We start from the raw sequence: 20,489 nt of genomic DNA, 5'->3' as shown, positions 1-20,489 counted from the left end.
TCCAGTTTGGCTTTACCCCAGTCCAAAAGCTTCAGGAAAAAGCTGTGAAAATAGCAACAAAACTGAGACGAAAACAATGATGGAAATGTGACAAAAAAGTGACGAAAAATGGATGAAAAAGTGGAAAAAATGTCACAAGAAATTGACAACAAATGGACGAAAAAATGACAAAAAAAACCCCCAAAATGTGACAAAATATGACAAAAAAAAGACAAAAAATTGATGAAAAAATTGACAAAAAAATAACAAAAATGTGACAAAAATGACAAAACAAATGACAAAAATTCAACAAACTAAAAAAAAGACAAAAATTAAACAAAAAAATGACAAAAATGCAACAAAAATAAAACAAAAACAAAAAAAAAGAATTAAAAAAAGCCAAAATGGTGACACAACACAGCAGTTTTGTGGGTCTTAGCTTTCAAACGAGGTGTCACACAGACCTATATAATAGCCAGAGGACAGAATACACTTGTTTAGGCGATAAGAGGTTAGGTGGCGGTTCCAGGAGTGGGCTATAAATTCCACTACTCTGTCCTTGTAGTGGCCAGTGAAGCTTTGGCTAGTTTAACTGTATTACTTTTTTAAAGTAGCTATAAATTCCACTACTTTAAAAAGCAATAGAGTTAAACCAACCGAAGCTTCACTGCCCACAAAGCAACACATTAAAGAAACATCTCTCCGTTTTACAACTGCCCGACTGTGCAGCGCTTAATCACGCCTCACTCACCGCGGCCCTGAGTCGGAAGCCAGTCAGCAAAATGAATTTACGCCGGGCTCCTCCAGTCCTTTGTCCTGGTTAGAAACCCTTTAGGCCGTGTCCTCTGCATGGAAGTCCTGACCTGTACTTCTCAGTCACATGGAGGCTGGGCTTTTATTCTGAAAATAATAATAAACAAACCTTTTCCCTGTTTTGTTTCTTTTCCAGACGCTGCGTGAAGCTCCCCGCGTCCTCCTCCTCTCCCCGCTCTCCTCCTCCCCCCCGCAGACATGCCTCCTGCCGTGGGCGGGCCGGTCGGGTACACCCCCCCCGAGGGCGGCTGGGGCTGGGCCGTGGTGGTGGGGGCCTTCATCTCCATCGGGTTCTCCTACGCCTTCCCCAAATCCATCACCGTCTTCTTCAAGGAGATCGAGGCCATCTTCGAGGCCACGCCCAGCCAGGTGTCGTGGATCTCCTCCATCATGCTGGCCGTCATGTACGCCGGAGGTGAGTTACTACGGTTACGCCTGCTCTCCATTCACAAGTACTGTAATCCATATATGGGCATTTACTTTCAGGAAGATGACATTTCACTCATAACATCATAACAATGGCGTGACTTCCTGTTTCGATCCCGCACGCCAAAATAAAAGCACACAGCTCGTCTAAGTTAGGCAGAAAGAAAGTTGAACTAATGTACTGCTGAACTTATAAGTTATGCACAGATACATCTCTGGACCTCATTTGAAAGCTAAGCTATTTTTTTTTTAAACTTTTCTGTTACTATTTTGTTGCTTTTTCTTCACACGTTTTTGTCAATTTTTTGTCACATTTTTGTTTCATTTTTGTCATATTTTCGTCATATTTTCGTCACATTTTTGTCATATTTTTGTCACACTTTTGTCACTTTTTTGTCATATTCTTGTCAATTTTTTGTCACATTTTTGTCACAATTTTGTCAATTTTTTGTCACATTTTTGACAATTTTTTGTCACATTTTTGTTTCATTTTTGTCATATTTTCGTCATATTTTTGTCACATTTTTGTCATATTTTTGTCAATTTTTTGCCACATTTTTGTCACAATTTTGACAATTTTTTGTCACATTTTTGTCATATTTTTGTCACATTTTTGTCATATTTTTGTCACATTTTCGTCATATTTTTGTCACATTTTTGTCATATTTTTGTCACATTTTTGTCACAATTTTGTCCATTTTTTGTCACATTTTTGTCACTTTTTTGTCACATTTTTGACAATTTTTTGTCACATTTTTGTCACATTTTTGTCACATTTTTGTCACATTTTTGTCCATTTTTTGTCACAATTTTGTCAATTTTTTGTCACATTTTTGTCACATTTTTGTCACATTTTTGTCATAATTTTGTCCATTTTTTGTCACATTTTTGTCACAATTTTGTCCATTTTTTGTCACAATTTTGTCCATTTTTTGTCACATTTTTGACAATTTTTTGTCACATTTTTGTCATATTTTTGTCATATTTTTGTCGCTCTTTTGTCACATTTTTGTCAAGATTTTAGATTTGGGTAAAGCCGAAGTGGAGAGAATGTGCTCAGATTGGGGTTAAGGAGTGAAATGAAACTGCAGAGGCGGTGGATGATGTAAGCGCAGGTTTCCGTTCTGGAGTGCGTGGTGGTTCACTCGCTCCTGTGTTAGTCACTGAGGTTAAACATGGGCCGCCTCACGTACATACGCAGCCCTAAAGCCCCAGTGCGGAGTCACCGAGACGGAAAAAAAACACTCAAGAAATGATCAGAGCAGGTTCTTTTCAGTCAGTGCCTCATGGGATACTTTAAAGTCCAAACACTTCCCGTTTTCCTCTGACCTGGTGAAGACAGCCACGGTCTGAGTGAACACTGGTCACGTGACCTGGAGGACGGGACCAGGAAGTGCTGACTTAGCATCTGGGAAACGTCCAGGGCTTTTCGCTGTCCTCACGGTTTTGTGTTTTCGCTCTAATGGAGCCGCTCGGACGGGGCCCAGCGGGTACTCGACATTTTTGAAAAAAAAAAATGAAACGGACAATGGGTCAGTTGTTCCAGGATAGATCTGTCTTTGTGTGGGTGACTACTGACCACAATGTAACTTATGTATTATGTATATTATTGTATTCATGATAAGTTTCTTCTCCCACATGGACACAGAGTAGTTCTTCTGGGGCTGAATTTCAAAGATGGCTGCTTTGTTGTTTTTAGCCCCTTTCAGTTAGCGCCGTTTAGCCCGAGGTGCTTTCAGACCAGACTGCTGTTTCTTTAACCTCTTAACCCCCACCTGAACCGAGCACATTAACCATAGTTTGGCTTTACCTAAATCTAAAAACGTCTTGAAAAAAAAAAAAAAGGGTCAAAATAGCAACAAAAATGTGGATAAAAGCTTAAAAAAAAGGGTTAAAAACATGCAAGAAAAGCAACAATAACACACACAAAAAAATGACGAAAAAATGACAGAAATGTGACAAAAAATGACAAAAAAATGACAAAAATGTGACAAAAAATGACTAAAAAATGACAAAAAAATGACAAAAATATGACAAAAAATGACAAAAAAAAATGACCAAAAAATGACCAAACAAAAAAATCATGGAAAAAAAAAATCTGATGACGTGAGGAAAAAGATCCTCTCGGTTCAGGCGGGAGTTAAGAGGTTAAAGGGGCTAGATGCAAGTTCGTCATGTTATGCTCACTACTGCCACCTCAGGTCATACGTGTAACTGCAGCTTCAGACCCGAATTAACATCTTTGTGACAGTGCAGGATTTTAGAGGCAGTTGTGGTGAACAGGTCTGAGCTCATTCTACACATGAGGACATGGCTGGAACATGTAGCGGGAGGAAAGTACTTAGTTTTAACATTTTTGAACTCCGTACAGTCCCTTTAAGCATTAGAAGCATCACGTTTTGATGCTAAAATGGCTAAAAAGCAGTAAATTTGACTCTCTGCAACATGAACTTGATACAAAGATGTTTGTTCTGTGCAGACTTATTTAGTTTGTCGTTAATGCTTTAAATCAGGGGTCGGCAACATCAGGCCCAGGGGCCAAATCTGGCCCTCCAGCACAGAACTTCTGGATGATTTGGAGAAATATTATTGTGCAAATAAGAGATGAAATACCTGTTAAAGTATCTATAAATGTGAGAAATAGTGTCAGTGTTTTAATGTCCTGTCAGAACATCCCGCTTGGTCATATATAGTGATAAACAGTGATTCTCAACTGGTGGGTCGGGACCCTAAAGTGGGTCGAGAGTCCATAGGGAACTTTTATTCAATATTTTCCATCTGAAACTGCATTGAAACACTAACTGTGTCTGTTAGAATGAATGTTATTGAGTTGATTTGATCATAATTTCAGTCTTAAAGGGAAATCTGCTGCTTGTTCAACAAAAACTTGTGTGGAAAATACAATATTTTATACGATATATGACAAATTGCAGTTTTATTTGGGTAATGGTGGGTCCCAAAGCCCTGACACCTGAGAACCACTGATGTAAAACATTGGCATCTGCAGAAAATAGTTCTTTACTTTAGGCCACAGTGTTGAGGTTCGGCCCTTGGGTGTTTTGTTGATTATGAAAATCTGTGTAAACGATGTAAACTTGCCCTAAACGACCCCTGAATGAGAGCGTAAACCCGCTGCTCTCCGGTGTGTGGAGGACTGTACTTGTTATTCCAGTGAGGTCAGTCTTGGATTTACAGCCGCTTCATTCACACAGACTCTGGCAGGAAACTGAAAACACGTGGAGGCTCGGATCGCGTCCATCTCCCGAGCTTCCTCCTCCTCCTGTCCAACCCTTTGTTTCCCGTCCAGCGTAAAGTCTTCATACGGAGAAAAGACGAAGGCTTTTAATTTCCTGCTTCTACAGAAAGCCTCTTCTGTTTCAGCCTCTGACACAATCAGGCTTTGTCCTTCCGTAATGTGAAACGCGAGGCCACAGCGCCATCTCCAGGCCGTGTGTGGTAACTGTAATGAAGTATCTTTACTCTTGAGTAGATTTAAGTTACAAAAGCTTCATGTTGATCTAAAATATCTGTAGTGTGAGTTTTATGCCTCGTTTAACCCCTTAACTCCTGCCTGAACCGAGCACATTTTCTCCAGTTTGGCTTCACCCCAGTCCAAAAGCTTCTGGGAAAAAGGTGTGAAAATAGGGACAGAACTGAGATGAAAACAATGATGGAAATGTGACAAAAAAGTGACGAAAAATTGATGAAAAAGTGGCAAAAATGTCACAAAAATGTCACAAGAAATTAACCAAAAAAATGACGAACAAATGACAAAAATGTGACAAAAAATGACAAAAAATTGACAAAAATTTGATTAAAAAAATGATTAAAAATGTGACAAAAATAACAAAAAAAAATTACCAAAAAATGACAAAAATTTGATGAAAAAAATTGATGAAAAAATGACAAAAAAATGACAAAAAAATGATAAAAATTTGATGAAAAAAAGAAAAAAAGAAAAAAAATGACAAAAAAATGTCAAAAATCGGACTAAAAAAATACAAAAAATTGACAAAAAATGACAAAAAAATGATAACAAATTGATGAAAAAATGACAAAAATATGAGAAAAAAATGACCAAAAAATGTGACAAAAATGACAAAAAAATTGATAAAAATGTGATAAAAATTGGACTAAAAAATTACAAAAAATTACAAAAAAATTACAAAAAATTACAAAAAATTACAAAAAATTACAACAAATTACAACAAATTACAACAAATTTACAAAAATGACAAAAATGTGACAAAAATTGATGAAAAAAGTTACAAAAATTAGTTGAACACCCTTATTCTACTTATATAACCTGTTCTAATTGTTATCCTATTTTTATTTATTATTATTCCCCTATTGTCATATTTCTGCCCCCTAAGATTTTTTGCTTTACTTACTGTACATAAGAGACCTCTCTTTTATACTGTTTAACTGTAAACTGCACATTTCCTGTCTGTTTTTGCACACTCTGAGTCATCTTATTGAATCCCGAGTGTAACAAGTGAATTTCTCCATTGTGAGATCAATAAAGGATTATCTGATCTCTTACCTTATCTTTTCTTACCCAACACTATGGTAAACAACAATGGCCACTTTCATTACCGCCGTGTGTGGTCTACAAAGTAAAACTCCTGTTGAACCTTTGACTCAACCCAGTGTCTCTCTCTCTGCTCCAGGCCCGATCAGCAGCATCCTGGTGAACCGCTTCGGCAGCAGGCCCGTCATCATGGCGGGGGGTTGTCTGGCCGGCTCTGGCCTCATCGCCGCCTCGTTCTGCAACACTGTGGAGCAGCTCTACTTCTTCATCGGCGTCGTGGGAGGTAACTGGACTGCGTTACAGTGACTCTCCTGCTAGGGTCGGGCGATGTCGCTTTAAATTGGCAGTTGACAATGTTTACAGTGAATCATTGTGATGTGTGTGTGTGTGTCCCGCTCAGCTTTATTTACTCAAGGGCATCTGGGACCAGGTCTTTATTGGAACCAGGCCACAATTAGAGACAGGCCTTTATTTCTATTTGAGCAAAACGGACGACCAGGAAAATGAAGAAAAACGAGATTTGTGTCCATTTGCACCTAAAATATTAGGTTCATTTATTAATGAACATTTCAAACCCTCTCCCAGCGGCTGGAACATTGACGCCTTTTATTTTGTCGGGACAACAGGAAGTGTTTCGTTGTTGTTAGCGGAGCTTTGACATCAGTGTCACTGCAGGTTTCTGTTTCGTTTTTACCGCGGACCGGATTATTTGTTGTTATCTTGTGTAAAAGGCGAGTTTAGACGGAGCGTTTGTGTTTGTGATCGATCATGAGACTGACCCGAGAGAAGACGAGACGCTCGCGCTGATGGGAGGAGTTATTTTGAGGCGTGGGACTGACCTGCACACGGAGCAGCTGGACGTGCTTTGAAGACGCGATGGAGACTTTATTAAAACCCTGGAGGGTCACACAACTCTCCCCCTGTTTCCAAATATCGTCACAGGAGGTTTGAAAAGTGTCTAAATCTGTGTCAAAGTTACGCTCGGATCAGCTCCTCCGCAGCGTCCCCCTCGGCCCGGGTTCCCGTTTGTTTATGAGACAAATTCCTAACATGGGGAATATTTCTACCGCTATAGTTTCTAATAAAAGCCCCGGCCTGTTTTAGAGACCGGCTTTAATTTGCCTCCGCCAGCCGCGCACCCGGCCTCTGTTAGAGACCCGGCCGCTAATGGAATACAGGCCAGTATTAGAGAATTTACGGTAACTCGATCGCGCACCAAAATCACAAGCGATCTAAATGCACCCACATCAGATTAAAGCTTTTGGCAAAACCAGGGAACAGTAGCAGAGAAATGAGTGCAGAAGAAACACCGGCCGCTCCCCGTAAAGTCAGACCTGAGACATTATTATGTATATATTAGTTATATTCATGATTTCATTTACAGTGCAATCCCTGCAAAGTTTTACTTGGCTGGTGGTTCATACATCGGAACAAAGCTGTTTCCTGCACTGCAAAAAGTACCCGACTAAAAACAAGGAAAAACATCTTAAAATAAGACGTTTTGTCTTGTTTTAAGGGAAATATTCTGCCAGTGGGGTCAGCATTTTTTTCTTGCTAAGAATTCTTATTTCAAGAATATTTTTCTTTTCATAAAACAAGAAAGAAACACTAAATTTAAGCAAATAAATAGCTAGAATTAAGCAAAATGTCCTCAGAAAATGGAATAATTTAAGGAAAACATTCTTATTTAGTGAGAAATTGTGGGTATTTTACTTAAATGTTGCTTGATTTAAGTAAAATGTTCTAAATTACACACATTTTTGAGCATTTTTGAGTTCTTAATAAATACTAATATTTAAGGGACCCATCTCCATGATGTGGAGCCAGGCTGGGAATCGAACCCAGGACCTTCGAGCTGTGAAGCTGAGGCTCTAACCGCTGTGCCACCGAGCCGCCCACTTTAAAGAATGGAATTTATTATCTCTCTGTGAGAATCAGTTCTTACATTAAGAGTTGTTGTGATCTTATTTTTTCTTTGTCTAAAACTGAGATTCAAAAAGTTTTTCTTTCTTTTTACAAGAAAAATTCACACGTTTTTAGCAAATTTATCTGAACAAGAAATGGCTCGATTTTATTTCCTAAAATAAGATTTTTTTCTCAAGAAAACTTTGCTCCACAAAACATTATTACTTTTTAGGGGAAAAATAAGAACTTATTTCTTAAAGTGAGACATGTTTTACTTGCTTAGAATCCACTTTTTGCAGTGTATTGGGTCATCTTTTCTAATTTACAAACACTAATGTGCGCTTAAAGGGACTAGATTCAACTTAGTCATTTCATGCTCACTACTGCCACCTCAGGTCATACGTGTAACTGCAGCTTCTATATTAAGCTCGTGCATGACGGCACTTCAGACCCGAATGAACACCTTTCTGAGTGACAGTGCAGGAATTTAGAGGCAGTTGTGGTGAACAGGTCTGAGCTCATTCACATTAGGACATGGACGAACATGTAGGGGGAGGAAAATACTTAATTTAACATTTTTAAACTCCGTATAGTCCCTTTAATTGAATGAAATTTGATCAGGAGGAGGAGAGAAGGGGGAGGGAGCTTGATCGTATGGCTACTTTTTCAAAAAAATGCTTTTCAAACAGTGTCAAATATGAATTTCTGCCTCTAATGGGTCAGACAATAAAGATCTCTTATCTTATCTATCCTCATTTTGCAAAATAGCAGTGGCCAATCATGAGGGGAGGAACTTGATTGTTCTCTTTCAAATTTCACATTGAGAAAATCCCCCAAAACATTGAGATATTCATTTTTCGCCCGCCCTACTACTGGTTATCGTATTATTGCAAACGTTTTCCCACAAAGCTCTGGCCTCGCGTTCCTCCACACGACCTGCATCTCCATCCTCCTCCTGTAACCCCCTCTCTCTCCGTCTCCCCTCAGGCCTGGGCCTCGCCTTCAACCTGAACCCCGCCCTCACCATGATCGGCAAATACTTCTACAAGCGCCGGCCCATCGCCAACGGCATCGCCATGGCGGGCAGCCCCGTGTTCCTGTCCACGCTGGCGCCGCTCAACTCCTGGCTGTACGACGCGTTCGGCTGGAGGGGCAGCTTCCTCATCCTGGGCGGCCTGCTGCTCAACTGCTGCGTGGCCGGCTCGCTCATGCGCCCCATCGGCCCCAGACCTCAGCCGCCGCCGCCCGCCAAGTGCGAGGAGGAGGCGGAGAAGAAGACCTGCCTGCAGACCGTCAACTCCTTCATCGACCTCACGCTGTTCAAGCACCGGGGGTTCCTGCTGTACCTGATGGGGAACGTGGTGATGTTCTTCGGCCTCTTCGCCCCCCTCGTGTTCCTCTCCAACTACGCCAAGAGCAAGGACATCAGTAAAGAAAAGGCCGCCTTCCTGCTGTCCGTGCTGGCCTTCGTGGACATGTTCGCGCGCCCGTCCATGGGGATCGTGGCCAACACCAGGTGGGTGCGCCCGCGGATCCAGTACTTCTTCGCGGCGGCGGTGCTGTACAACGGCGTGTGCCACGTGCTGGCGCCGCTGTCCCAGGACTACACGGGCTTCGTGATCTACGCCCTCTTCTTCGGCTTCGCCTTCGGGTGGCTGAGCGCCGTGCTGTTCGAGACGCTCTCCGACCTGGTGGGGGCGCAGAGGTTCTCGTCGGCGGTCGGGCTGGTCACCATCGTGGAGTGCGGGCCGGTGCTGCTGGGGCCGCCCCTCACGGGTAAGGAAGAGGGGGGATGTGTTTAAAATGCAGCGCCTGCTACTAATGTGCACCCTTTATGAATACATGCGTTTCCAATGACATCACACATAGCTCCAGCGGCCATTTTGAATACAAAAGTAGCATTATGCAGGCTAAACTAACTCATTGAAGAGGAAACAGAAAACCTTTTCCTGTGATTTTTACAGTTTGTCATGTCAACAGAGTCTCAGTCTGAGTGAGTGTTTAAGCTGCTCAAGACGTTAGCATGCTACCGGTAAGCAACTGTTAACCATTGGCTTCAACATGATAAACACATGTGTGGCTCACATCTATGAACACTGGAGAACAACTCAGCTCTGACCTCTGTTACAAGTTGTAGCAAAGGTTTGGAGTCTGGTTCAGGGCTTTCTCTTGGAGAGGTCAGAGCTGAGCTGTTGAAGCTAAATGCTAACTGGTAGAATGCTAACATCTTAAAATTTGACAAAAAAATGACAAAAATGTGATTAAAAAAATGATGAAAAAATGACAAAAATGTGACAAGAAATGACAAAAATTTGATGAAAAATGGATGAAAAAATGACAAAAAATGACAAAAAATTGATAAAAAATTGATGAAAAATGACAAAAAATGACTAAAAAAAGACAAAAATTTGACTAAAAAATTACAAAAAAATTGACAAAAAATGACAAAAATGTGATAAAAATTGGACTAAAAAATTACAAAAAATTGACAAAAAATGTGATAAAAATGTGATAAAAAATGTATGGCTCTTAAATACTGACTCACTGGTTTCTTCACATAAACGTGCGTCTTTGGGGCCGTGTTTTTACTGTTATCTTCGTGAGCAATGATTATGAGGACATAAAAATGTCACTGCCAATCAGTTGTCTTTCATTTTCACAGTAGAGTAGGGATATTGTTACATGTGGTAGTACTAGATAATGCTACTTCGGTATTCAAAATGGCCACCAGAACAACAAAGGTCACATGACTGAAAGGCATGTATACGAGAACACAAGATGAGCATGTTTTCAAATTCATTACGTTTACATGTAAAATCTCGTCCGATGATGCGTCTGATTTCTCCAGGGAATGGTTCAGACTCGAGTCTCGATTCACGAAGCATTGCTTTTTTAATAATCTAATTCCCAGCCTGATTTATTCAGCTTTGAATAAAAAATAAACAAAAAACAGGGGGCAACATTTTTTACAGATTTTTAGCTTATTCAAAATTAAACACTGTTGTTGCTCCAGAGACAAACACAGCAAAAAACACGACTTTATCTGAGGCCCTGTCCACACGAAGTCAAGCTGAGGACTAAACGCAAAGATCTTTTGTCAATAGTGTATCGTCCATACGAGCCCGGCGTTTTGGGGGTCTGTAAACAAACATTTTCCAAGCTAGCTCCCAGAGTGGAAAGATCTCAAAACGCCGTTTACATGACATGTTGCTAAAACGAAGACATCACAGCTCCAGAGTCTGTTATCCATAATCTACTGACCTTATAATGAGTTTTCCTCATGGATCTATGATGGTTTGACTCCGCCCCTCTTTGCTCCACTGCCGTCCACAAGCCACAGGTGACAAGTAGAAAAACACGAGTCAGTCTGTGTTTTTGGACCGACAGTAAAAGTCACTGACAGGTTTTTCTGCTTTAGTCCCGTTACGTCTAAAGAATAAACTCACCTCCTCGTCTGTAGATCCTAAATCCTTGAATCAGTTTCATTTTCACTGTTTACACATAAGTTTACTGCACATGCGCCTCTACATCTTGTTCTATCATCTGTGTTAGCGTCACAGCGCCTCACACAGGCCTGGAGATGAATCACACCGTTTTCACAGACCTGAGTCGACCCATGTGGACGCTCACATTTACTAAGCTGCTTCAGGCTCACAAAGTATAAGTGTGTTATCAATGTTAACAAATAAAAGTTTTACACCTAATTAGAATAATACATCATCAAAAAAATGCATCATTGTGTGTGAAAAAAAATCCTTTGATCATTTATGTCAGAAAATTTAATTTTTCTGTGTGATCAGATGTTTAAAAAGAGCCTCATAGTCGGCTCCAGAGCAGGTTAACATCAGCTAAATCCCATTATAGTGAATAGGTCTAAAGTTCAGTTGTCTGCAACCTTCAACATCGTTAGAGTCCATGTACTCCGGGACAGCAGGGGGCAGCAGAGGGCACCGCATCTCCTGTTCATGTGTGTTTTTTTCCTCTCTTTTCCCCGTTTTCACAGGCAGCTTCTACAACTACTACAACCACTACGACTACACGTACATCAGCTCGGGCGTCGTGCTGATCGTGGCCAGCGTCCTGCTCTTCGTGGGGATGAGCATCAACTACCGGCTCCTGGCCCGCGAGAAGAAGGAGGCGGAGCGTCTGGAGAAGGAGCAGCCCAAGGACGAGCGCGAGGCCATGCTGCCGCCGGGCTCTCCCGCCGAGGACGCCGAGAAGGCCGCGCCCCCCGCCGCCGCCGCCGCCGTCACGCTCGACGACGTGGCCCGCATGGACGAAGACACGGTGTGAAGGAAACAGACTTTTTTTTTAAAAACGCACATTTCAAACACGTCCAGGAGCCGTCGGGTTCGAGAGGAGACTGAACTTGAGTTTGTCGACGTCCAAAAAAACGACAAAAGAAAGACGACGCCGCGGAGGAAGAGGACACTTTGTCGCTGTTTCGGGGGCGTTTATATAAATCGCCTAAACATCTGCGGCCTTCGCGATCACTCACACTTTGATACGCACAGCAGTTTTTTTTTTATACAGTACAAGTACACGTTTGTGGAGCTCATTTTACCGGAGACTTAGAGCCAGATTTAGATCCACGCCGCTGCTGCTCGGCCCACGTGAAGTGAACCAGCGCCCTCTTCCTGTAGACTGAAGCTACTGCTGCAGACTTCGACTAAAACCTTCTCACAGAGCCTCATCCTCACGGTCGGACGTCAGGGATAGAAACCAAACCGAGGCAAATCCATCACACGTTTTTATCTATTCTAAGTGTCCCTTGAGTTATCCTTTTAGTGCTTTTCTTTAACGTGGAAAAGGATTTGTTTTTGCCTGATTTTGCGCTAAATTCTCAGTCCCGGTGAGTCTTTCTCGAGTCTGGACTTGAGGGATGTTTCAGGATTTTTGACATAGCGCCTCATTTCCAAGTTATCCAGAGAGTTGGTGATTTCTGGAGATATTTTTTTGATTTAATTTACAAAAAGTACCCTGCTAAAAACAAGGAAAAACATCTTAAAATAAGACAGTTTGCCTTGTTTTAAGGAAAAAAAAATCTGCCAATGGGGTCTGCATTTTTTTCTTGCCAAGAATTCTTATTTCAAGAAAGAAACACTAGATTTAAGCAAATAAATAGCTACAATTAAGCAAAATGTCCTCAGAAAATGGAATAATTTAAGGAAAACATTCTTATTTAGTGAAAAATTGTGGGATATTTTACTTAAATGTTGCTTGATTTAAGCAAAATGTCCTAAATAAATACTAATATTTAAGGAAAATACTGCCCGCGATCTTAGTTTTTCTTAAAATAAGAAAAAATATTCTTTGTCTGAAGCTGAAGAAGATTCAAAAAGTTTTTCTTTCTTGTTACAAGAAAAATTAGCATGTTTTTTTTTTTAGCAAATATATCCGAACAAGAAATGGTTAGATTTTATTTCCTAAAATAAGATTTTTTTTCTCAAGAAAACTTTGTTCGGCAAGACTTAAAGTAAGACATTTTTTACTTGCTTAGAATCCACTTTTTATATTTGAAGAGTTTAGCGGTGCTAGGCTAGTGCTAGGCTAGTGCATGTCTATGGTAACTAGTAGCCTGCTTTAAAAACCTCTTCAAAATCATGGGCTCGTCCTCCAAACGTTGCCATATCTGATTTGTAAAAAGCTCCTTTGTGAATTCCACGTGTAGTAACGGCGGCCGCAGGTAAACAAACTATTGTAGATCCGGTAAACAAGCAGATCACTCCGCCGCTGCGTAGCTACAACCAGGAAGTGCTCAAATATAAGTTCTTTTAAATGCAAAATGGTTATATTTAAACAACACAGACATTTATATGGGTAGTCTGGCGTTATAAGTGATTTGCCTCAGGTGCTCTGTGGGTCAGACTGTTTTTAATGCAGGCTACTAGTTACCATTGACATGCACTAGCCTAGCACTAGCCTCAACTCTACAAATATAAGGACTGCATGAATTAAAAAGAAAAAAAACAACACTCTGGATAACAAGGAAATGAGGCCCTATGTCAAAAATCCTGAAAAATCCCTTTAAGCCCGGAAGAGTGAGAGACAGGGGCCTTTCTTCGCTGATCTGGGGTCAGTTTTTGTTTGATTTTATTCAGAAAAAGGCGTCACTTCAGCGTCATTCCGACCGTGAGGATAGATCTGCTTCTCAGGGGTTAGAGCGACCCGACGAAAGTGAACAACTGTCGGCTTTAAAGGGGGACATATCATGCAAAATCTGTTATATTTTCCGTGACAAAAAACAGATCTGGGGCAAAGTAAGTCTATTCACTTTGATGATTCTCCTGCTGAAACGCTCCGATCTGCACTTCCTGGATTTTATCGCATCATAGACGGAAAAATCTCACAGGACCAGTTAATGCTTTTTCCATACAGACATTATTTTTTAACGTTTTTAACATTTCGAGGCAGGTTCGCGCATGATATGTTCGCCTTCAATCTCGGCCGATTGTCCATTGACGTCGAGCTGTAAATATCGGCGCGATATATCGGCCCACTTTCTCTCGCAGTTGCACAGACTGAACACCAAACACAGGCACAAACACAGAAACTGATGTCGCTCAGATCAACCGATTACTCTCAGGGTCTCGTCACGTTCAGACGACAACCACACGGCCGGAATGTTTCGACTCCTCACAAACATCCACTGCACAAAAAAAAAAAAAGGAAATATCTACAAGTTTATTAACTCCTTAACTCCCGACTGAACCGAGCACATTTTCTCCAGTTTGGCTTTAAGGACAAAAATGCAACAAAAATGTGACAAAAATGTGACAAAAATGTGACAAAAATGTGACAAAAATGTGACAAAAATGTGACAAAAATGTGACAAATAATGACAAAAAAATGACAAAAAATGTGATCAAAATTTGACATGAAATTGACAAAAATTGGGCAAAAAAAAAAGACAAATAAATGACGAAAACATAACAAAAATGTGATAAAAAATTGACAAAAAAGTGGCAAAAATGTCACAAAAATTTGACGAAAAAATGACAAAAAATTGACAAAAAAATGACAAAATATTGACAAAAAATTGACAAAAAATTGACAAAAATTGACAAAAATGTGGCAAAAATTGGACAAAAAATTTACAAAAAAATGACAAAAAATTGACAAAAATGTGGCAAAAAGTCACAAAAATGTCACAAAAATTGGACGAAAAATTGGACGAAAAAAGGACAAAAAATTGACAAAAAAATGACAAAAAAATAACAACAAAATGACAAAAAATTGACAAAAATGTGGCAAAAAGTCACAAAAATGTAACAAAAATTTGACGAAAAAATGACAAAAAACGGACAAAAAAAAGACAAAATATTGACAAAAAAATGACAAAAAATGTGGCAAAAAAATGATGAAAAAATGGCAAAAAATTCACAAAAATGTCACAAAAAATTTGACAAAAAACGGACAAAAATGAGTTGAATACCCCCCCAAAAAAGCTGGAGAAAAAAAATCTGATGACGTGAGGAAAAAGATCCATTTCGATGAGTTTTGTAGATCTTAGCTTTCTCATTTGAAAGCATTACACTGACCTACAGGATTTGGGTAAAGCTGAACTGGAGAAAATGCTCTCGGTTCAGGCGGGAGTTAAGAGGTTAAAGTGGCTTGATTTGAGTGGAGACGATGTGTTAACCGTGTAACTCTGTGGCATTTCTGACAGATATTTAGCTGATCATACGTGTTTTTGAATCATCGGAATAGAAAACCTGCACATGTTTAGCCTTATTTTTGGTTTGGGTCAATTTTATCTATATTTTCGCCCCAATTTCTTCCATTTTCTCACACATTTCTTGACATCGGTTCTGTTTTCTGGTTCTAGATGACAAATATTTTAGCATAGGCAAATGTTGAATGTTTTTAAAGATGCTTTGAAGGACTGGCCGCTGGATCATCTGCCGTTTCCGCCTCAAAAAGGTGCAGAAAATGGCGAAAAGATTCGGAGCAAATTAGTTTTTTCTCATTCATATGAATTCAACCATCAATTCCTTGTTTTTTTAAGACATGTACATGAAGAAGTTTTCACGTGACGTTCTTGGAGGTCGATGTAACGGCGGTGGTTGCCGTGGTGACGCTTGCGAGGTTCATATTCACAGTTCGGCCCATGCGACTACATTAAAACACTAGAGGGGCATTGTGGCGGCCATCTTGTGATTGTCATATGAGCCAAATTCTTCTTGAAAGTCATGTAAATAAAGAGGGGCGGAAATTCCCTTGAAGAAAAGTTGGAAAAAAGATCTGATACTGTAGTAATTTTGAAGTGCATCTGTATTTATACTATTAACCCCAAAAAATAAGTAGGAAAGTTCGTGTCATGTCGTGGAGGGACGATTTTCTTCATCGCCAAAACACTAAGGGCCAAAACTCACAATTGTAGCCCAAAGTAAAGCACCTTTTGTTCCCCTACAAATATTACTTTTGTACATCATATATGACCTAAAAGGGGTGTTTGTCGGGAAATGTGAAAATATGATGTTAAAGCCTTACAGAATTACAGTAACTTATCGTGGACACACAGTATGAACACATCCATCCTAATTATTGTATTTATTTATGATATTAGCATGGTTTAGCACACACACGATCCCTGTAATGTACATAACAATAAAGACTCATCTTTTTCCCCCCACAGTTTATTAATGTTAATTTAACAGCCTTGAAACACATTGGAATACACTGTATTTTTGTACTGCCCAAAACGGAAGCTTGAATTATCTTTTTAAAAACATAGATTTCATGGGTAAAATTTAAAGATAATACCTTTAAAAATACACATTTAAAGTGTAAAAAAAATATTTACGTGCAAATGCTTGTTTTAAACTGAACATATTTTAATGTAAAGTTGAATTTGGAGCAACCTCAGCGGCCAGATTTGTACCGTTAACAAAAATAATGTGTTGCACTGTGTTTTAAACCATGTACATAAAGGTTAAAGTGAAAGAAAATCACAAAAAGTTAGCATTCTTTTGAGTTTATGACATAGACCATCACAACATGGCCGCCGGAGCTGGAAACTAGTTCCAATGAAACCTTCTCCAAATACTCAAAAACTACTTTAACAAACGCTGAATTCTGAAAACAATGCGTTGCACTGTATTTTAAACCATGTACATAAAGGTTAAAGTGAAAGAAAATCTCAAAAAGTTAGCATTCTTTTGAGTTTATGAGTCAAATAGACCATTACAACATGGCCGCCGGAGCTGGACACTAGTTCCCATGAAACTTCCTCCAAATATTCAAAAACTACTTAAACAAATGTTGAATTCTGAACGTAGTTTTCTACTAAGTAAAGATACAAAGACACGGGGAGGGGCAAAGTGGTTCAAAAGCCCATAAATGCATAAATAACGGAGAATGCTAACAGGAAGCTTCGCGTTAGCATCGTGCTAATGCTAACGGCTAGCTAGCGCTCGCTACGACTGACGTTTTTTCACTTCTACTGATTATGCTGCGGTGGGAAAATATCCATATGGGCCCGATTTACACTTGACTTTATTTGTATTTGATAAATAAGTTCATATTCCACCAGAAAACGGCTAAAAAGAGCGAAAAAAAAAGTGAGTTTCCCAAAACAAACGGCGTCACCATGGTTACCGCCCTCCCAAGCGCCGTCACTGAAAACGATGTGTTTCAGTTCCTCCTTTATGTGGATGGATGGACAGTATTTGGATTTTTTCTGTGTTTTTTAGAGGTTCTTTTTAATCTAAATTTTAACTTCTCAACACTTCGGTTATTTTAACGACATGAACTGAATGAAGTTGTTAGATATTTATTATTTTGCAATGCAGGATAAACACTATTCGAAGTCGGTGAATCAATTTGCCAGTACGAACTGTGAGCAACACTTTTGTCGGACATTTTGTTTTTGTACTGACGAGAGCAAATATATTTTTATTATTAGACTAAAGCTTTTCTAGCGCGTTTTAACGGCGTAAACATTATCCATTAGCGTCGAATGTGCTTTTGGATTAAACTGGAAGGCTTTTGCAACACTGTGTTTCAGTTCAAACCACGAGTGTGTACAAGGCCGTGGGAACCCAGGGTGCTGAGGGCGCTGCAGCACCCCCTGGTGGATGGTTTGTGAACTGCAGGCAATATTAAGCCCTTAACTCCCACCTGGACTGAGCACATTTTCTCCAGCTTTACCCCCAGTCCAAAAGCTTCTGGAAAAAAGGTGTGAAAATAGGAACAAAACTGAGACGAAAACAAGGATGAAAATGTGAAAAAAGTGAGAAAACATTGACATTGAAATGCGAATAATTTGAAGAAAAAAGTACAAAAAATTGACAAAAATGTGAGAAAAACTTGACGAAAAATGGAGAAAAAATGGACGAAAAAGTGATAAGAATTTGACAAAAAGAATGCGAATAATTTGACAAAAAAAGTGACAAAAAATTTACAAAAAATGACAAAAATGGACAAAAATTTGACAAAAAAGTGAGAAAAATTTGACGAAAAATTGAGACAAATTTGACGAAAAATGGAGAAAAAATGGACGAAAAAGTGATAAGAATTTGACCAAAAAAATGCGAATAATTTGATAAAAAAGTGACAAAAAAGTCACGAAAATTTTACAAAAATGAGAACACTGCCCAACCAAAAAAAGTGATGAAAAAAAATCTGATGTGAGGAAAAAGATAGTTTTGTAGGTCTTTCAAATGAGGCGTTACACTGGCCTACAGGATTTGGGTAAAACTGAACTGGAGAAAATGCTCTCGGTTCAGGCAGGAGTTAAGAGGTTAATAAACAGGATTTATGCACAGAAAAAGTATTTTGGGGGTACATTTTGTCCTTCAGCGCCCCCTAACTGAAACATCTTCCCACGGCTCTGAGTGTTTAACATAGTTTGGAGTTGTTTATTGCTTCTTCTTTTCTTTTCTTTTTTAAGTTATAACATTTAAATGACCAAATAAGCTTAACTCCGGCTGGGTACTGTTAAAACAATCCCAATAAGTTTTAACTTCGAACAAAATATACTTAGGTTTTAATGGAAATCTCTTTTATTTTTCGGTTATAGTATATGTAACAGTATTCAGCCCTAGTAGTATCAAAAACCCCATGATGAATATTTTAACGTTAGGCATAAATTTACAAGTAAAAGTATTGTAAGATCTTTATTCTAACAGGGTCCTTTTATGATCCGTAATGTCATAATGAAGACGATACTAGGCCGTGTTCCTCATGTTTTATGCAGTTTAGAAATGTGTGTTGAGGAAAACTAACAGATATGTGAATGTTAATACTTCAGTGCAGGGTGAAACGGTACTGTATATACTCAAATGTTTTATGTTTTGTATGTCAGACGTCTTTATAAGACTGAAGTAAATGTTTTGGAAGAAAACCTGTGTCTCTCTTTTCTTCGTGAACAGAAACAATGTTGAAAATATTCAGTTTTGGGGGTCACCTGGTAGGTACTCAGAATTATGTCATATGAAGAAAGGTTTGCTGTGATATATAAAGAAACATTGATCTTTTTTTGTTGTTTTGTTTTGGATTGTACTGTCGACCAACTCGTCTTACTACATTTTACTGCAAGTTTAATAGTGGTTTTAATAGTAATACATTCCTCACTATCACAACCTTAAAATCTAACATTCCATAGTGAGACAGAGCAGGTATTATAGTTCCAAGCCTCGATAATGGCCTCATCTGGTTAATACTAACTCACTCCGTTTCATTCTCAATGGCAAATATAGATGCAGTACACTTTTTGGCCACCAGTGTCAAATTGGGGGCGCTGTTTCACTCCTTTCGCAAAGTGAAGGAAACATTGTTCTGGTGTCTTGGTATTTGTCGGTCAGAGAGCAACTTCCCAACTTTTTCCAAATTTTATTGCAAAAGTCGTTGACATCTATGACTTACAGAAGAATTTATGCTGAACTGACACTTTCAAATTGGTCTAAAATGGCATTTTCTTTGACTTAAAGAAATGAATGAGGTAAAGTCACTGTAGGTAGTGCAGGTGCAGGTTAAATTAAACAATGTGGATAAAAGGGGGGACTATATTGTAAGGCGTAATAATACCAGGAGTAGTTCGAAATCCGCGCAGTAATCTTCACTTTACTGTGCGGATGCCAAACTACTCCTGGTATTATTACGCCTTACAATATAGTCCCCCCTTTTATCCGCTTAGAAAATCCACATTGTTTAATTTTGTGTAATTATACTTTGTAGTGGAACACTTCACGTAACCATATTTAAATAGGGAAAACGTGGAAGAGCTCGGTAGCTTCTATCTTGACCTGTTTTGGAGCTATAGAGGAGAGAGGGAGAGGCTAAATGCTAACGCCGTCTGCGCTGTGTTTACGTGACTGAAGATCAGACAGGTCCTAAAGAACTCGCCAAAGCTCAGGTAAGAACATATCTCAGTATGTAAAAACGGTGGCCTGTTCCTTTAATATAAAACCTGCAGTTACACATAAGACCTGAGGTGGGAGTAGTGAGTATAAAAATGACCAACTTGCATCTAGTCTCTTTAAAACGGGTTCCTCTGAAAACAAGGTTCTGGATTTGTTTCCTGCTTTAATGAAGATCAATCAATACAAAAACACAATTGTGAAGAAGGTGCAGTACAGCAGCTACAAAATATATGAATGTATGAAGAATGTGCCAGTACTACGGGTCGAACACAGTCTTTAAAGTGACAAAGCACTTCATTTTATTATCTGAGTACAAGTACAGATACTACTGATCAATATTACTTCGAATACAGGTAAAAGTTGCTCAGTCACGGTTTGTTTAAGTGTTTTGAATAATGACTTCATGGCTTCAAAAACATTAAACAACACGACGGGGACAAAGCTTCTTCCTTGTTGCGAGTCAGTGACAT

General features: G+C 39.3%; 1 protein-coding gene across 1 annotated transcript; it reads left to right on the top strand.

The window, feature by feature from the left end:
- The first annotated feature begins 947 nt into the window (after positions 1-947).
- On the top strand, positions 948-11,957 carry LOC306981291 (monocarboxylate transporter 1-like). Its single transcript, XM_079580859.1, has 4 exons — positions 948-1,207; positions 5,889-6,032; positions 8,642-9,430; positions 11,658-11,957. The coding sequence occupies exons 1-4, from the start codon at positions 991-993 to the stop codon at positions 11,945-11,947; spliced, it is 1,440 nt and encodes a 479-aa protein (XP_079436985.1). The 5' UTR covers positions 948-990; the 3' UTR covers positions 11,948-11,957.
- The last annotated feature ends 8,532 nt before the right edge of the window (positions 11,958-20,489 follow it).

This window comes from Gobius niger (assembly GCF_951799975.1).
Source record: "Gobius niger genome assembly, chromosome: 22".
In the NCBI taxonomy this organism is placed as follows: Eukaryota; Metazoa; Chordata; class Actinopteri; order Gobiiformes; family Gobiidae; genus Gobius; species Gobius niger.
This window is presented reverse-complemented; position numbering and strand designations above follow the sequence as displayed.

Excerpts from the sequence above, each read along its gene's own strand:
- LOC306981291 (XM_079580859.1), top strand. The coding sequence starts at position 991 with ATGCCTCCTGCCGTGGGCGGGCCGGTCGGGTACACCCCCCCCGAGGGC. Across the intron at positions 6,033-8,641 it reads CTTCATCGGCGTCGTGGGAG|GCCTGGGCCTCGCCTTCAAC; the intron begins GTAACTGGACTG and ends GTCTCCCCTCAG. Across the intron at positions 9,431-11,657 it reads GCTGGGGCCGCCCCTCACGG|GCAGCTTCTACAACTACTAC; the intron begins GTAAGGAAGAGG and ends CCGTTTTCACAG.